This window comes from Coturnix japonica, chromosome 2, assembly GCF_054131305.1.
Source record: "Coturnix japonica strain WE chromosome 2, WE-NBRP24, whole genome shotgun sequence".
NCBI classification, from domain to species: domain Eukaryota; kingdom Metazoa; phylum Chordata; class Aves; order Galliformes; family Phasianidae; genus Coturnix; species Coturnix japonica.
In genome coordinates this window covers 131546618-131565785 of record NC_140664.1, presented here as the reverse complement: position 1 = coordinate 131565785, position 19168 = coordinate 131546618, and the positions used below count along the sequence as shown (strand labels likewise).

Sequence of the window (19168 nt, the reverse complement as noted above, 5' to 3'; positions counted from 1 at the left end):
GCAGTTTCCAGGGAATCTTTCTAAACCACGGGCTTATAAACTAGTGATTTCTTCCCACCAACCTTTAGGAAACACACATTTTAAGTACTGTTTTCAAAACAGCATGACTATTGAGTTAGCTAAACAAACGCACAAAACCATCTGGAGCATCTCTTTCCTTGGGCTAACAGGTTGTCTACGCAAATGCATGCACACTGCAGGATCCCTACCCTTAACTGTTTCTGTTGGCAGTTTTCTATGGCTATGAAAGATCATGGGTGCTTGTCCACACCCAGACAAACACTTGCGTACTTACACATCTCTGTGCACATAAATACCACTGTAAGAGACAGGGAGACAGCCTGAAGAAATTCATTTCATCGTGTGACTTCTTTTATTGGACAAAACTCTCAAGTCTGATAAAACTGTATAAAAGAATATCTCTTCTAAACTTGTAGAAGATATCCTTGAGTGCTGGATAGAGAGACCAGAATAGAACCCCTTGTAAAACCAGAAAAGTTAATGCTGTGTCAGTGGAGACCCTCTCCCTGCAGTAGCGTGGTGCATCCAGACAAAGTAAATATCTTGCCAGTTATGTCAGTGGAATATCTTGGCTTCTCCATTCCTGGAACTACTTGATCTAATACTTGGCTCATCAATGCAGTTAATCTATACTAAAATCCAGAAATGCAATTGCAACAGGTATATAAATGCATTTCAGATTTTACCCCTCAACCAAGCAAAGCTGCGTACCAAAACCAGTTAGACTGTGCCAACACAGGCTTGCAGGCAACTTGCAGAAGTCCGTAGTCTTTTGTTCAGCAAAAATACAGCATCTGTGCTGCTGCCAGCTCTGAATCTGTCTTAGAACCATATATTGCAAAGTTGCAGTTCCATTTCTTGTAGTAATACAAATTAGCACCATGCACTTAAAGGAAAAAAAAACAGTATCTCAGTCCCTGTAAACACCCTGCACCCCTGCATGTGCTTCTAAACCTCTCAGCTTCTGCTATCACATCAAAACTTGGGCAAACGGAGCTCATCCAATGTGCTATAAAAACAGGCAAAAAGAGCACTGAAGCCCTGGACTTGAGCCTATGGTTTTATAAGTGGGATACAAATTTCCTGGAGCTCCAAGTTACTTTGATGATCACCTGATCATGGGGCCAGCTAAAGCTTGGTCTACAAGTGCTTGAAGATAGCCTCAAAACAGCTTCAATCCATTCACATCTTACCTCTGTCCTCTGAAATGGCAGCTGGCAATCCCTGAAGACTGCATTTGCTCTTGTCTATCTTCAGCCAAAGACAAAAGTTTCCCGAGTATGTCTGCTGCATTCTTTGTATTTTAACTCTTTGAATTAAACATTTGTATATATTCAATGAAATGAGGCTTTTGAACTTCAATCAGAATAAATAATATGAAGAAGAGAACAGTTTTGATGTTTCCCAGCTCCTCCCCTCATCTTCTTTTTTTGGGGGAAAGTATCATCAACAACATTGGAAGGAAACAGCCTGTAATCTCACGCTGTTGCAAATTGCCAGTTGCCCTGCCCACATGAATTGATTTAACTGAGGGAGTGATACTCCCCAGGAAAATGAGACAGTAATGGCACACGTAGCCCACTCCATCCTAAATTCTTTATCATAAAGTTTCACTCTAATAACTTTTTCCAGTAATGTGATTAAAAACCACATGCATCGTAGTAGTTTCACAGAGGTCAAAAGAGACAGCTCCTTTCTTCCCCTTCAAATGGCATCCTTACACTTCCATTGAGAAGCTAGGATAGAGCAGCGCTACTGGCTCCATCAAACCTGCTTTGTGTCTAAAAATAGAGAGCTTTTCTCCCTATCACCTTTCACAGACAAGCAAGGATCCATACTCAGTGTGAGTAGGACAAGAAAGGGCAGCTGGGCTGTGCTGAAGTACCTGGAGGCAACAGCTAGGTAGACATAATTTGCGGTTTGAATGAACATAAAGAGATAAGGGAACTTGCTATTGCTTTCAAAACAGCAAGCCCCCCAAAGAGCCAGGGGAGCTAAAGAAACACACAGCTATGTACTAGGAATGCAACAGATGAAGTAAGGGAAAAGGAAATGTCACTTCTTGCTCCAAAAAATCAGAACCTTGGGAAGGTTGGTGGTCTGCACCTAAAGAAACCATTCCTCTTCTGACATCAGTCAGTCAGACAAGCTTAAAATGAATGAATCATAGTTCACAGAATTGAATGAGTTGGAAGTGACCTTTAAAGGTCATCGAGTTCAACCCCCTTGCAACAAACAGGGACACCGACAGCTCCATCAGGTACTCAGAGCTCTGTCCAGCCTGACCTTGAATGTCTCCATGGATGGGGCAACCAGTGCCAGTGCTTCACCACCCCCATCTTAAAAAGCCTTTTGAATTATATCCACGCAAAACTACCCCTCTTTTAGTTTGAAACCATTTCCCCTTGTCCTCCCACAACAGACCCTGCTCAAGTCTATCTCTTTCTTTCTTATAGCCTGCCAACCAACCTTTGCCTCCTTAGAGAAGGACAGCAAAGCAAAAGGCGTATCACTGATTTTTATGATCAGTACATTGCTAATATCAAGTAAAGAAAACTGACATTGGGATAGAGGAACAACTGCATAGTGACTCTGTTGTTCTGATACATAATCCACAAGAGAATTGAATGCAAATGTAGGAGATTTCTTTCTCTTCATTTTCAAAGGACACCCTGAGACATCAGTATTGTGTGGCAGTGAGGTACTCCAAGGCAGTGTATTTTAAATAGCATGGAAATGCAGGGAAAGATTACTTGGATTATTTCTCATAAGCTGCTGTACTTACAATTGGGCTAGCATTGATGTAGTCTGAATTGTCGTGGCTATTTTCAGCTTTCAGACATATCCTGGAGTGATCATCTGCAAAGGCAAACATAAAGAGATGAAAGTTTCAATACAAGTATCCTGTCCACCATAAAGAAAACTGAAATTCAAAGTCAGATTAATCAAAGACAGACAAACAGGGTAAACAGCAGACAGGATACTTCCTTCTGACTCCTAACACAGAGTAATTTTGATACAACCACACAGTCACAGCCTGGCTCAGGAATGAAGCTCTGAGATATCTCGGGGGCTGAGTATCAATATGTGTGCACCACAATATGGTGCTGCTCAGGGAGTATGAGATTTAAAGTAGGAAAATCACTAGGAAAAAAAAAAAAAGTATTATAGAAAACAGTCCTGTGTTTGCAGGGTCATGGGAGAAGCAAGCTGATGGACTTGGTCCATCTGGCTTCTCTATAAAATGAACAGCAGGAACACCGAAGCACAATTTGGAGCTGGACAGAAAGTTAATCTGTCCTGATCAAACACCACTGCTGTGTGGTGCTATGCCAGTGATGTGAGGAAACAATATGACTTGGCGATGCTCCTAGGAGAGATAAAACACAGAACAACTACAACTAAATGTATGAGTGGAGCACACACAGATGTTGCTGCACTGCTGGCCATGGAGCCAGTTCAGACTTCGTTGGTAAAGAATACAGCAGCTCTGGTCATAGGAGACTTATTCATGGAGTCGTCTATTGTCATGATTCTTTTAATTGGTATTTTTAATGGCTCTAGCTCAAATATGCTTACAGCAGGTACATCTGAAATGCCAGATCTCTTCGTTTAGAATTTCAGAATGTACATAATAGATGGAGTTTATTTGTCTGTATTTAGAAAGCGACGGTGCAGATGTCTGCATCTGTTCCAGTCATCGAGACTCACTTTTCGTTAAGAGAAAAAAAAAAAAGTTTCTGGGTCATGAATCATCTCATCCTGATTTAGCTGTCTCAAACAGGCGAGACAAATTGCTCTCAAAAAGCGCCCGTTTCTTTCCAATAGACCAGACCACATGCAGATAATTTATGCCAGAGATGTCTAAATCTTTACATATGAATCTCAAACAACTTGTATCTGATACATAACCTGTACAGTTTACACTTCTCAGCAAAGCTACCCTGCATAGTGCTTTGCGGAGAGAGGTGGAAGAGATGCCCCTCCAGGAAATCCTCTACTTTGGGGGCTTCCAAGTCTGCTTGTATGACTTCATTAAAGTCTTAAAGTCACTAGATCACCACCAAAATTTAACACACTGATGTGAGCAGTATTCTCCTGGAATAAGACTAGATACGTGCAAGGCATGTCAAACAAATGAAGATCCATTCTTTACTATTCACACAAAATGCACCTTCAACATAGCATGAGGAACAAGAAGATGAGAAAGAGAGCTTGCTCAACTACATTGTTTGCTTCTAGACTTACTTTGGCACTGCTATACCAAAAATATGTAACACAAAAATGATCTTGTTACACCTGAGATCTTGGGACTAGCCAATATTTCTTAGAGGAAGCTTTACAGTGAGCATTTCCACAGAGTGCCTGAGGACAGCTCTGAAACTATAGGACTCACACAGGTTAAATGCACTGGATGTGATCCCTCACATATCACAGGCCAAGTAAGCGCTGAAGAGAAAGCACATTCATTGGACAGCAAAACTATTTGAACTAATCACCAACGAAAGTATGCGAGGAATTTTCAAGTAATGAATGTGGGAGAGTGGAGACAGTGATTCATCAGTAGTTAGCAAACAGATGTCAGCGTGGCTCTCCAATAAAAAGTCAAGATTCAGATCTGTACTTTTTTATTTAAAACACTGTATTTTTTCCCTACCCTCTGCTTTAGTGTACCTTATCATTATCCCGCTGCCTTGTAGGGTGAGATAAGTTAATGCTTTGGTAGTGGTGAGATTCCATTCTTGCTCTCAGAATAAAAAGGGTGCAAAAGAGGTTGGACACATGTCTTCTGCATATATCAAGAGTTTTCACCCATGTGTGCTTCAGTTGCAGCATCAAGTGTTCGTATTGACAATGAACAGATTGTGCTTGTCTATGCCTGTTATCACCTCAAAGCTTCTAGGAATTAGCATAATAGTGCCTCCGAAACAAGCAGAAAAAGAAAAATGCAATGGGCACGCTTTAAAAGTGAGCAATGTCAACATTATCAACAAGCGACAATAAGCAATAGGAAAAATGCTGAATGTACAAGCGTTTATTGTTTTGTAAACTACCTATTCATTATGTTAGATGCAAAAGAAAGAGGAGCAAGAGAAGGAGGAAATACAGAAAGAAAAGAAACGCACAAAGGAAGGAAGGATGAGAGGAACACAAGAAATATTAGATTAATATAAGAAGCAAACAAGATAGATGAATGAAAAAAAAAGGAGAGGGGAAGGAATGAGAAAGAAGACAAATACTGTTACTTGCTGTTGCAATCTGGGCAAGCTACAACTAGCCATCATTTCAAATGTCTACAATAGCTGCAGCCAAACGCTGCACTGCTCTGCATTTTTTATCACTCCAGCCAAACCACAGCTGAGACAAATAAAACACATAGATGAAGTGTAAGGCAGAGAAAGGCTTCCTAAACAAGAAGTCCACTACCAACCTATAGCTGAGGAGAAATACAATGCAAGTTGTGTTTTGTATACATATAAAGTATAAGTGTAGAGGATGGAGGACAAAGGATAAAATATGCAGCAGATATGTGTGAGTTTGTACTATATGGATACTTAGTCTATTGGTTAGGAGGGCACAGGTCTCCCACAGAGTCTTTGTTATTCCTCCTAGTGAGATGTGGCTGCCTTGCCTATTTTAGGCATCTCAAATGGCACTGAACTCCTATACTTAAGCAACTGAGTTGGGCCCCAGAAAATCCAAATTATTTCAACAATCTTCAATACTACAATAGCATACCATCTCACAACCTTCTGCTTATCTCACAGTGGCCCTGTGACTTAATGATTAATCCATTACCTCTGCTGTTTTCCAGATGAGGATTGAAAGCTTGGCAGTATAACTCACAACTTAGCTAATGCTTTCTGTCTTCTGTGTCCTTCTAGTTAGACACTTTTGAAGGAATAGAACCAGCAAGAAATTCCAGACACAACAGATATGAGAAGCCTTGGGTTCTATGAATCCAGGCTTTGCACAGCAGGGCACATCTCCCAGCAATGAAGATGGCATATTCTGCCAGAAGTGTCATTTTCTTTCTTATAGATTTAGACTGTTATTTCCCTGCCCACACATGAATGTATAAAAAAACACTTTGCAGAACTGCATTGGGGTAAGAAAATGAGGAATGGCTGAGGAGCAAAAGCAAAGCAGTCTGAAGACTGTGAAGAATCTGAATCTACTAATCAGTTATTTTGCCCATAGGTTATCTATACAACATGGAACTCTTCTGAGATCTGAACTGAAATCAAGTTCATTTATCCCAAAGCGTTTGCCAAATGTTTAAAAAAGATATACCCATCTATGTATTCCACTGCCCTAAGCTATAGCAGTGCTTGTTGGTTGGATAAAAAGGATGCCATTTATTAACCTAGGTCTAAATTAATTCACTTATTAGAATTTTTTTTAACAAGCAGTCATTTAACTAAAAGCAGAGTCAAGGTGATTCTGACACTCAGTTGTATATAGAGAAAATATGTAAAAGAGTAAGTTATGAAAAAACTGTGACATCTATAAATGGCACCAGTTGTGTAACCAGTAAAAAATAATATCCTCATATTTTAAGACCGGTTGAGAAAGGAAAACATAAAGTAAACACAACACAATATGAAAGCTCCTTTGAAGCTTTCCTAAGATGAAATCTATTACATGAATTGGCAATCCTGATTTACCTTGTCAAGGTGATTATGAATATGAAAAGGTCAAGGATATGCTAACAAGGCATTACTTTGAGAATACACTGAATGCAGCATAACAACTTAGCAGCGTATCAAAAGCGTATCAACAACAGATAAAAGAGACCTGCTCAAACTTTTTTTTCTCACCCCTAATTTTAGAGTCTACAATAACCAGCATCTTATCAAAATGCCACACTTTCCATCCACTGAAGTAGTTCTAAGGATGCAACATGACAGCTGTTTACCAGCACACAGCACACACACAACCTTGGGAAGGGAGAGCAGGTAGTTCTGTGCAATTCAACTGAAGAGGAAAGTTCCAAGCACACCCAGAGCCAGAACAGAAGCTTCCATATCATAACAAAGGCAATAGATTGTTATTTACTCTTGCAAAAGAAAGAAGGCTTTTTAAATGTGCCAAAAGGCTTCTAATTAAATCATCAGATAAACTGTGGCTACTGTGCATCTGTACATGGGTAGCACAGGCACACAACATGCTATGCAAGAAGCGAGGGGCAGAGAGCTGTACACTCATGGCTGATCACTACAGGCTGATTCATCCATGTGGTATGATACGATTAAAAGAGACAAACTGCCAACTCACCTCTGAAAATAGATCAGCTCTCTAGTGTGGCATGACACCTAAGCTAAAACTCTCTGCTCTTTAGCGCTGCTACAGCTATATTGCTTCTGGACTCACTGCCAGAATGGCCTGAAGGTCCCTATCTTATTGCTCACCATATTATGCAGACACGCTTACTGCATCAGCTGAACAACCAGCATCAATTTCTGGCAACACCTGCAGCTTCCACGCTGCCTCTGAGGCAGGACCCAATTTGGCTTCATTCATGAACAGAGACTCAAAACAGCTTAGGACAGTTCAGCTGCAAGTCCACATTGACAAGAATGCTTTAAGCAGAAAGATCAACTCAGATCAATACATGTTATGGAGCAGTTTTCACTTCAGATTATGTCCATAAGTGCTATTTTGGGGGGATGGAAAAGAGCACAGAATTATCACACTCTTAACTTTTGTCCTTACTTCTTTAGAACTTTTCAACAGACATGATCCCCAAACACATGAAGTCAATCAAGTCTTGCTACTGTCCTAGCAGACTTTTGACCTGCTGGTATTTATTCAGAAGAATGTGTATTGCCAAATTACAGCGCTCCTCTCCTAAGCAGCTCAGTACTGCAGAAAGAACCTCTAAATTAAGATGAGAGCCAAATCCCACTGAAACAAATATGTGGGCACTGATGGGCTCAGTGAAATTACCAAGTAGCTCCAAAAAATCTTCACTCCAAATCTGGCTCTGACATTTACTTAATGTCTTACCTGTCAATTCCCCACTTCTAAAGGAAAAATAGTACTTACACGAGGCTCTCATAGGGAAAATTAATGTTTTCAGGGCACTTGAAAAATTAAAGTAGCTGTATGTGTTTGCCAAGCTACCCAGCTGGATTGTGGGCACACTGACTGAGAGCATTCTTGTTACTGTGGACTCTGCATATATTCTCAGCTTCAGTTTTGTTTCATTGGTTGCTTAATAAAATGTGTGGTCGCAGATTACCAATGTAAACCATGAGAAATACATCTGCATAAAAAAAAATACATGTTCTTTTTATTTCAAACTCAAAAAAGTGGCTGCTTACAGAAAAAGCAGATTCCAGGAATATAAACTGGCTCCCTTTTTATTTTCCTTCTTTTCATCCTAAGCCTAGCAGAGGAAGAAGCCAGTTTGCAAGCTTATCCACTGAAGCCTAGAGGGGCTCATTCAGTACGGCTGAGTATCAGATAAACAGATCATCCAGCTCTGATTACAGACTGCTGGTATTACTGTTGGATGGACACGATAGCAACTTGTCCAAACACAAGCCAAACTTCTTTCTGTTGAATGGCTACAGATGCCACAGAAAGTATATTCCAAATCACTCTGGCTGTTGAATTTCATGAGACAGCACAGCTGCAGCAGCAGTGATTGGTGACATAATTGTGCATTTTTGTAACATATACGCAACTTATGAAGAGACAAACAGGGTCTGAAATGACAACAGGACATGGATCCAGACAACATTTGTAGCTACAGTTCTGTAGCGTACATATACACCACTCTGTATTCTGCTTGCCTGGCATCTGTAAACTCCCCAAGCACTGTGCAAAGGATATTGAGAAAAGAAGCCACGGAAATTAAAGTATACATACATGGTACTACAGCCTGGGAGCGATTCTTCTGTATATTCTCCTCCTGCTGTGCAACAGTGGTGGCGTTGGGTTCAGCCTGGTAAGCACAAAGAGCTTCCCACTCTTTCTCCAGACGATTCTTGTTTTTCAGGTGATCTTCCATGTAGGACTGGAATTAAAAGAACACTGTATTAAGCGTTGGCTTATCTGGTCTCAAAGCCTCAAAGCTAAGCTAAAAAGATGCATCTCGGGATGGTAAGCAGAATAGGAAGACATGAGGTAATGATTAAGAGCTTCTCCAAATATAAGTACTTGCTCGGAACCTGTTTCCAGTGAAAGCTCAGGAACTGCATTTATCCTAAAGTGAGGGGAGAATGGTCAGGAGTGAAAGATCAGAGAGTAGGAATCCAAAGCTCTGGGACACAATACACTGCTAATTCATTTATTGAAGTGACTTTACTTCAAGCTCATTTGTGCTATACAAAATCAGATCATTAACATGTACCAACACTAACTGAGAAGAAATGCCTGAAACCTCCAGGCGTGGAGCTTGGGGAACAAGATATTTCTTCTTCAGAGTCTAGAAAAGTACAACTGCCCACTTCACCGGGCAACACAAGAGGAATCAGAGCCCATTGATAAAATGACTCGTTACGACAACATTTCCAGTCAGACTGAAGGCTTTTAAAACTAATGTTCAAGCACATGTGCAAACTCAAAAACAACACAGCTACTGATAATTTAAAAAGTGCCAGACTTAAGTGCTGGGCCACAAGGAGTTCATACTGCACATGGACAGGCATCGAGTAAGCTTTGCACTGAGAGGGTGGTGTTAATAACATATGCTGTTAAGGACTGTGCCTTGTACCTGCTATTCAGTAAAAGCAACAGTTTTTAGGGGAATTGCCTTCGAAGAAAATAGAACTGCTATCCCAGGAATGATGGCCCATCAGAGTATATTGGTGCATATCTTAAGTCTTTGAGGCTCTGATAAGACCAGAGGTTCTGTACAGTACCAGATTGGGAATTCACATCCAGAGGCTTTCAAAAAATGAAATAATAATCTGCTCCTTCACCTCATGGACCTGAAAACTGTTCTGAATAGGTGAGGGAGGAGGAATGTTTGGGAAGAACATCCTCCCCTCTTTGCAGCAATAAAATAAAGAAAGCTACCATCTGGTACTGCAGGTCAATTTACACATCCAAATTACCTTTCAGAGCAACAGAGTAACCACACAGCACATTCAGCTCATATTTGTTAACTAACCTCCTCAGTACCCTTACAAGTTTGGCTGAGGGGCTCCTGCTGGACCATGCCCTGCTGCAGTCCCATCTACACCTGTTTAGGAAACGTTCTTCTCAATCCTCCCCCGCCAAAACTACAAAATTGCTTAATTATTTTTTTTTTCCATGTAGCACCTCTGTTGTACCGAGGAGTCTTCAAACGTACTTTAAGGAAGGGGAGTTCTGCCCTCTCAGCAGGCTCAGCAGAAGGTGCAAAAAGCTCCAAGCTCATCTTCTGCCAAACTGAGCTCTGCTAAAGCTGTCACTCACCACGCTCCCCACCTTAGAGGGCATGGGAACAATTTTTCACTTACAAAATTGCTTCTGACACACAGCCATGTCTCTGTGCAAGGTTTGTTGCATGTGTCCATCTTTACACGAGATTTATAAATCATGCTTGTTACTGAAATGCAATTTGAGAAGTGATGTTTCCAGAAAGACCAGCTAAATGTTCCTTTAAGGAAGCATACTGCGCTAGAAAAAAAGGCCTCTAAAGGAGGCAGAAAATAGTATTGGCCTAGATACAATCAAAACACACAGTGCATGATTGCTTCCTAGTGAAAATGAGGGGAAAAGCAGGGCAAGAGATGGGGCCTTTGCCTGCAGGATGGGGGGCTGAGGGCATGAGCAGCTCCATGAGGGGAGTGGGTCAGTGAGAATGGGCCTGGCCCAGGCTGCTGGGATGGAATCACCCATCCCTGGCACTTCGCTTGTCACAGAATACATCATAGAATTGTAACCATTGGAAAACACCTCTAACATCATCTAATCCAAATGCCAAACCATCCCCACCACACCCACTGACCACGTCCCTCAGCATCACATTTCCATGGCTCTTGAACACCTCCAGGGATGGTGACTTCACTACCTCCCTGGACAGCCTGTTCTAATTCCTCATCACTCTTTCTGAAAAGAATTTTTTCCTAATATCCAACCTGAACATCCCCCAGAGCAACCATTTCCTCTTGTCCTGACACTAGTTATCATCACTAATTACGGCTAATTGTCCTTGCCAAATGGCTGCTGCTGCTGGGGAAACAGGGGCATCCCACTCTTTTTGTCCAGTAAATCTGAGCCTGGATCTGGACACTGAGCAGAAAAAAAGATAATCTCTCCTATGCAGTGAACAGTTGGTACATAAGAATCGCAGTGAGGCAAAGGGGAAAAAAAGCAGTGACATCTGACAATATCACTGAGGCAGCCTGCTGCTCGAGGAGAGCAGTTCTGAACACAGCAGGCAGAGCTCAGGCAGGCACGGGGCAGCCGCCAGCTCCTTCCCATTCTGAGCTCCAGTTCTGTAACCTGCTTCATTCTGACATGCCCGTCAACCCAGACTTCAGGAACACTTTATGCAGATACATGGTTCTGCCAACAATGAGCTTTGCTCAAATATCACAGGATCCATGAAGGAAAGGGTCCATGAATGCCTGAGCACGCAGCTTCCTGTTGGCTCCAACTTGTCTATTTGATGACCTCAAAATTTAAGTTTTATTAAGGAAGTTAAAAAATATGCTTTAAATTGTTAAACATGATGTAGCTAAGGTATTTTGATTGCTTTCAGTGGACATGAACTATTAAACAACTGGTCTCTTCTATAGAAGGAATATTTTCTACATTTACCTTCCTTCCTCAAGGAATCCTGAGTGTAAATAAATGAATGCACAAGTTAAAACACTGAAATCTTCACTTACACCAGAATCACTTTCCATGTAACCTCAGTGCCTGCATCACACAAATGAGATTCATAGGGCCTTTCTGCCAGGTCTTGAAAAGGCCTTGGACTATATAAGCAGACCTGTGGAAGGCTCTGCTCAGTATGAACATCTGCTTTATGCATGTTTAAATAGTGGCTGAAAAGAAGCCTGCTTTAAAACATTCAGAAGTCAGACAATTCCCTCAGAGTTAGGCAATCTTTCATTTACAGTCCTTCAGCGCCCCTACTCTCATCCCCATTTTGCTAAACAGAAGCTTAGTGATTTTGAAATGTTCTCACGGGAGCTGCTGGATGTACATTAAATTGAGTGGAACTTCTGATATTTTAGAGATTGTATGTCTACTCAGATCCACTCCTTAATTAGGATGTTTTCATGAGACGTTCTGCAGCATTTGCCTGGTACGAAAGAAATTCATTACCAACACGTCAAACACACACATAATTTTCCCTGTCCCACAGCAGCAGGCAAAATAAATAGAGGTTGTCACCACTGCTATTGCAATGCTCCTCAGAGCCTGCTACAAAAGGCAGAGCTCTGGTCTCACTAAGATGCCTGCATCAAGACATGTCCCATAACCCTAAGTACATTCTATTTTTTTAAGTAGCCTTCTCAACCACCTCACCTGACATACCTTAATTTACATTAAGTCTTAATTTTCCCTCCACAACAACAAGTGGCAGCCCAGTCTGCACTTTCTCTTCTATGCACAGATTAGATACTCTTGCTACCAAACATTTCCTGAGGATAACAAGGATGCAACGTCACCCCTCTTTCATCAGTGTACATGGAAAGGGGGAGGTGCAGAAGCAGCTATCACTATTGTGTGAGATGTGCCAGTCATAAGCAAAAAGATTGGCTTTCAGTCAGAGGATAAAAAAAAAACATCTCAGGGACAGTGAATCTCCAGCCAAGAGATTCTGTGCCAGTGGCAAATGCCAAGACAGACTCACGTGCCTTTACACAGACACAAAGAGTACGACGGCCTGGCTCAGATTTGGTAAAATTTCCTGAGTGCTTGGTTGATTCTACATTATGGTCACAAACTGCTTTCTTTCCCTTTGCTTTTTCCTTTACTCAAGAAGTGGCATCCAATACATGCTCTGCCGCTAAATTAAGGTTAACAAACATCACAGTTAACTTTTTTATTGGTCAATCTCCAAATACCTTCTCCAAGAGACACTAGACACTATGGTTTGCATCTGACAAGCTATTCGTTCTAAAAATGCCTATTTTATTAGCTGATGCTCAGCTATTACAAAAAGCAATTATTTTTGACAACATACTCCAATACGGCACTTGATTAGGCACTCTCTTCCTGGCTGAGGATGTCTCCTTTAATGAAAAGATGGGCAGCTCTTAAATTGACAGACTTGACAGCTCTAATTCAATCTCAGATGTCAGCTGAGGAAGTGGATGGGACATTATCTTAATCCTTATGAACGGTGACCACTGCAACCCACACCCTTCACCTAACAATGTGAGAACCACTGCTCTCAGACTGCTGCTGCTTCTTCCACATGTGTAGAGAGAAAATCAAAGTAAGAACCAGATGTAACAGCATCTCAGCTGTTGTTGTTGCTCAGGGAACAGGAACATGGGTGAGCACAGCATTACTGCCAGGTACATTAATGTACCATTTCTCCAGCAAAGAGAAATGGTACTATATCATAAATCTCAGTTGCTCTGGGATAATTCTCACACTCAGCCTCTGCTCCTCTTCTGCATACTCCCCGGAGGCTATTAAAAAAGTGAGCTGCCCAAATCAGGGTAAAAGCAAGAGTAGTTTTACATGGCCCTGAGGCACACAGCTCCCAAAGGGAATCAGTTCCTCCAACACAGACATCCTTATCAAACTGCCAACCCTTCTGCCCTGCCTCCCCTCCATGCCCCAGAATGGCACAGCACACGCTAGAGCCTCCGGAGAAATCAAACCCTCCCACAGTCCTGGCTTGTCCTGCATCGCTGCATGGAGGTGGTGGGGTAGAGAAGGTAACAGGGGCCAGGCAATGTCATGGTGCTTTTCTGGCTCCTCAGTAGGATTTTGGATGGGAGAGAATCAGTCTCAGCTATTACAGAGTAGCTGCAAATGTGCACTAACCACTAAAAATCCATACTGAAAACCATTCATTTTATTATTCTCACTGATTGACATACATAAAGGGTTGGTTTCTTTGTTTTTTTCCATCTTTTTAGCTTTGATTCTTTCCTGTAGACATTCCCAGCATTCTTGTCATTCTACTCAAAACTTCGCCTTCTTCAGCGCCTATTTCAGTCACTGCATGTATTCACTATAAAAACATGTAATATACTTTTCTGTTTAGATTCAGTTTACTTTCAGTGTAGCACATGTTCCTCTTCTTGCATTTTCTGGCTCAATATTTTATCACTGGTGGCATCAGAGTAACATTTTCCTTCCCATTCATACCACTCACTGTGTTGTAAAAGTTAGAGAGCCCTATCTGATTACCCACCTTACATATAATGCCTTGTTTCCCCTACCTCACAAAGACATTTTGCAAGCTGCGTTTAGATGTCTGTATCTAAAGGAGAGGTCCAAGACACAGTTCATAACTATTCCTCAAAACACAAACATTTCTGGACTATACATACTACTTGTGGAAATGGTCAAATATTTCCAATAAGGAAGAATGGCACTTATCTGAGATGGCTTTTTCAAAGGCATGCCAATACTACAGTTTTCCTGTTACAGACTTAATGTACTACTCATTGTCAGCAACCCATGTATTTCAACTCTATTTTGCTCATAGAAAACATTATTCTTCTATATATCTTCCTTCCTTTGTACATCAGTGTCTTCACTGTGCTGGTCCATCTATGCAAAATTTATACCTCTTCTCTCAAGGCTCTTTCCTTGAAAGATAACTTAACTCTATTTGTTGTACATGTTTTCAGGTCTAAGCTTTCCGTGCTTCTGGATCGCTGCTCTGTCATCACCTCTGTGCAGCACCTTGCAGTGTGATACCACTTGTGAAAGCCATTAAGTCACTTCCATCCACTTCCAGATCACTGTTTAAAAAGCTAAATACAACTGTAACCGCCATCAGCTCCTGTACGCTGCCAAACACTACCATACTGCATTTAATCATTACTCTTTCTGCATCATCCTTTAGCCACATTTCAGTCCACATAATTGTCTTCTTAAAAAACTGACATTAATTTTTCAATTAACTATTCATGAGACAGTTTCAAGGCTTTATTAAAATGTAGATATATTACATCTGTTGTTTTCACTTCATTTCACTTCGTTTTGTAATTTTAGTTAAATAAAAAGCAATCAAGTTTGTCCAGGCAAGATTTACTCCATATAAAATTATGCACATTCTTACTCATTGTCCTGTTATTCAATGGAAAGGATGGAGGAGATTAGCAAACAAAGGAAAGACTCCAGTCTTCCCATCATCTTAAATGAGACCCTCATACTTATCTCCCTTTTGTGCCCTTGAAAAATCTCTCCCCAGATAATCAGCAATTTCTTTTTTAATATGTGTTTCATTATTTTCAAGAGCTGGAGTCTGGACTCACATAATTGCAAAGAAAACGAGCATTTCTCTTCTCCTCTTTCCTTCTCCCCATTTCTCCTTTTTAAAATTATGATTGCATTATTCTTCCATTCTCTTGCACCCACACTTGTCCAGTACAGCTCAAACAAAGCCCCCTAAGGTGCACCACCATAAGCATCCTGAAAGAACCATATTCAGACCATGCAAATATTTCTTCACTTTTATAAGCATCTCTTACATCTCCTAACAGTTTAATATTAGTAATGAAGTTACTTTGGGCTCTCCCTTGCATACACAAGACCTATCTTTCTTTCTGAGCTTCTGTGATGCTCTTACAGTGCCTGGAGGCTGCAAGCTCAGCACGTGTGCTTCCATGAAGAATGCTCTTGGTGGTGACCCATGTAGAAGAAAGCATGGAAGCAGAGTCAAATCATATCCATATCTTTTCCACCTTTCTTCTTCAGCAAAGCAGACCTTAAAGACAGGGTGTACTATCTCAATCAATGTAGTTCTTTAAATCAACCAATGCATTAAGAAAATCCCAGCTTTCAACACTGGCTACACTTCCATTGAAGCAACATACATGTTCTTGATGTTCTGATCCAACCAACCAGCAATAACGTGGAGCCTATACATGTTCCCAAGACCAAATCCATGGCAAATCCAATTTTCAATGTCAACTGTAGAAAACTGTGATGCCATTGGGTACTTAAGTCACAGTACATGAATGAAATAAAATCAAATTTATGTTGTGGCAACTAATTTTCACTATCTCACAGAACTCATATCTGACATAAATTTCAATAAACTAACAACAGGCTATAAGTTCTCACATACTTTCAATCCTGAGGAACATTCTGTATCCACTAATGTCAGTGGAAACACAGGATTTCACGGGAGCCAAGATTTTATCATCTCTTTTGTCAGTCTTCTTATTAGGGAGATTCTCATTCTCTTCTCATTTGTCCCATACTACCCTGGATCTCCCAGTGTTATCACTGTGAATAGTCTAAAGTAACCACAAATGAAAAAAATGGTAAACAAAAGGCTGAGGGTGTGCATTTTCACAGAATCACAGAATCATATGGGTTGGAAGGGACCTCCAGAGATCAAGTCCAACACCCCTGCCAAAGCAGGTTCGCTACACCAGGTAGCACAGCTCAGCGTCCAGGCAGGTCTTGAATATCTCCAGAGAAGGAGGCTCCACAACCCCCCTGGGCAGCCTGTTCCAGTGCTCCGTCACCCTCACCGTAAAGAAGTTCTTGTGCACATTCTTGCGGAACTTCCTATGCACTAGTTTCTGGCTGTGTCCCCTTGTCCTGTCTCCACACACTGCTGAAAAAGGTCTGGCCTCACCACTTTTCCCCCCACACCTCAGATATTTATAAACCTGGATCAGGTCCCCTCTCAGTCTTCTTTTCTCAAGGCTAAACAGACTCAGTTCACTTAGCTTTTCTTCATAGGGGAGATGCTCCAGGCCCTTCACCATCTTTGTGGCCCTCCACTGGACTTTTTTTGCCTTTGTATAAAAACACTGAGAATCTGTTTTCTCATCTTCTTGTAGCTGGAGAGTAAACACAGTAAGGTGTTTTGAACTAAATTTCTTCTGTTTCTCAGGATATAAATACAGCAGTGAAAATAGTAATTTTGAAGCCTTTTAAATTAAATATTGAAAAACACTCTGAAGCTCTCCAAGTATTTTGGCATAAAACACTATTAATATAATGTATAATGTTGTAGATAATGATGGAAAAATTAAAAAAAAAAGAAAAAAAGGATGAAGGCTATTCTCTGACAAAGCAACTACTCACTTGGGTTGCAAATAATTTCACTAGGTTGATTCAAATCAGATGTATTGTCAGGAATTTAATAACCTTCAATGGTGATGTCAGCCAACAATACAAAATGACATTCCATGTTTAGGTTACATCTTCAGATGTAAAGACTATTGTAAACTACTAAGCATGTACACAGAGCACAACCATGCTTCAGGCATGCCATGTTTAGGAATTCAAAACATTTGTCCTTGAGTTTCTAGAAGAGCAGAATCCTTACATGAGCCATGTATGGCATTATCTACCTAATGACTACTGAATGACTTTTGTGAGAATGACTGTAATTCACAAGTACATTAAATATCAACTTATGTTCTGTTTACTTAAATTAATACACCGTTGATGTAGCTTATATTACTGCCTCGTCTTCGCTTAACGGTCTGATAATAGAGTTTTGTAACTTGTAAAAGGATTACTTCAATCCAATCAGCAGGTGCTGGGATCAGTGTGTCGCACACAAACACTTGCTAATCCCTTTTCTTACAGCTCCCAGCTGCCAAAGGTGCTCAAAGAAATCCCAAGGAAATGTCTGGATATAACCTGGTGTGGATTGATGTAAGTTTTCAGCTCTAGACAGAATCTTGGAAAATATATGTGATGCTAAATATTACCCAAATTGGGAATTATGGAGGCAGATGTGTTTTTGAAAGGAAACACAACCAAGAAATTAAACATTAAAAAAATAGAATGCTTAATTATGAAATATTTACTCTACCAAGCTCTCACTAAACATAACAGAAGGTGAAGAAATTCACTCTACAAAGAAACCCTTGTCAAGGATTATCAACTACTTAATGGTGTCTTCTGGGTCTCAAAATACAACCACCTCCAACTCTTCATCCATACTCTCTTTCTTGAAATCTAAGTTATGCCTAAGAAGTTTCATTGCTGCAATTATTTTACTTTAAATAAACCTCAACAAAAAGGAGATGATTACTATAAAAGGAATATAATCTGCTCCCTTAGAATCGCTGTATTTCTATAGCTCCTTCTGCCCAGCTATTTGGAAGAGCTCACATTACTTCCATAGGAGAGGCAAGTATCATTGCCATTTCTTGGATGAGAAAGAGAAAGGGCAGAAATATTGAACAGGATTTCCCAGGGTAGTCATCCAAAATCAGGGTCACAGTATATGTTCCTAACACAGTCAGGATGCAGGGAAATTCAGAATTCAGGATTCTTGACCACTCATTTTTCCTTTTCCCGTGACCATGCCTACAGAAAGAGCTGAAGGTTGTGTAGCCTTCATGAATACCTGGTAACATTTTGGTAACCAGAATATACCAAACACTCAGAATTTAATGGAATTACAACAGGTTTTGGTTTGGATGTTTTGTTTAGAAGAACAGGGTTTAAGTGGCTGATAAATACAGGTATTCAATTTAGAAATCATAGAATCACAAGATTGGAAAGGACCTACAAGATCATCTAGTCCAACCGTGCCACAATTTATGCACGTTAGGTTCTGTTTCTACAACATGAAAACTAAACAATAAAAATGCAGAAGATGAATTAGAGAAAATTGGTTTCCAGTCCTTCTGTATGTCTTACAGTAGGTTTCACAATAAAATTGTTCAATAGTTAATAGCATTAAAATAAGAGAAAAAAATTGAATTAAAAAATCAGGGGATTTTTTGGGCTTAGCCACATACTGCTGTTTCACAGCATTTGATGTGTTGTGACGTTTGTTAAAAACAAAAATGAATTCAAAACAACAAAACTTCTCTACTAAAGGCAACTCCTTGCTGTAGAAACTTACAGTGAGGGCAGTGTTACCTGAGTTGACCAAGGGAGGCACCTTGGGAAGAGCTTTTCCTTTTTTCTTTCACGTGTTACACAGCTGAACAAAAAGTGAAAGAAAAACTTTGAAACAACAACACCAACAACAAAACAAACACAAAATCAAGTCCTTGAATACCTTGTGACAGACACCGAA

At 40.5% G+C, this 19168-nt stretch overlaps 1 protein-coding gene across 4 annotated transcripts in view; it reads right to left on the bottom strand.

Annotated features, from left to right (window-relative positions):
* PTPRN2 (protein tyrosine phosphatase receptor type N2) overlaps positions 1-19168 on the bottom strand; it is a 608667-nt gene that overhangs the window by 49788 nt on the left and 539711 nt on the right. For all 4 annotated transcript variants that reach the window (XM_032442979.2, XM_015852813.3, XM_032442980.2 and 1 more), the window contains exons 15-16: positions 8899-9046; positions 2807-2880 (exon numbers count right to left, since the gene is read on the bottom strand). In XM_032442979.2, coding sequence (XP_032298870.1) covers positions 2807-2880; positions 8899-9046 — 222 coding nt within the window. The remainder of the gene's footprint in view (positions 1-2806; positions 2881-8898; positions 9047-19168) is intronic.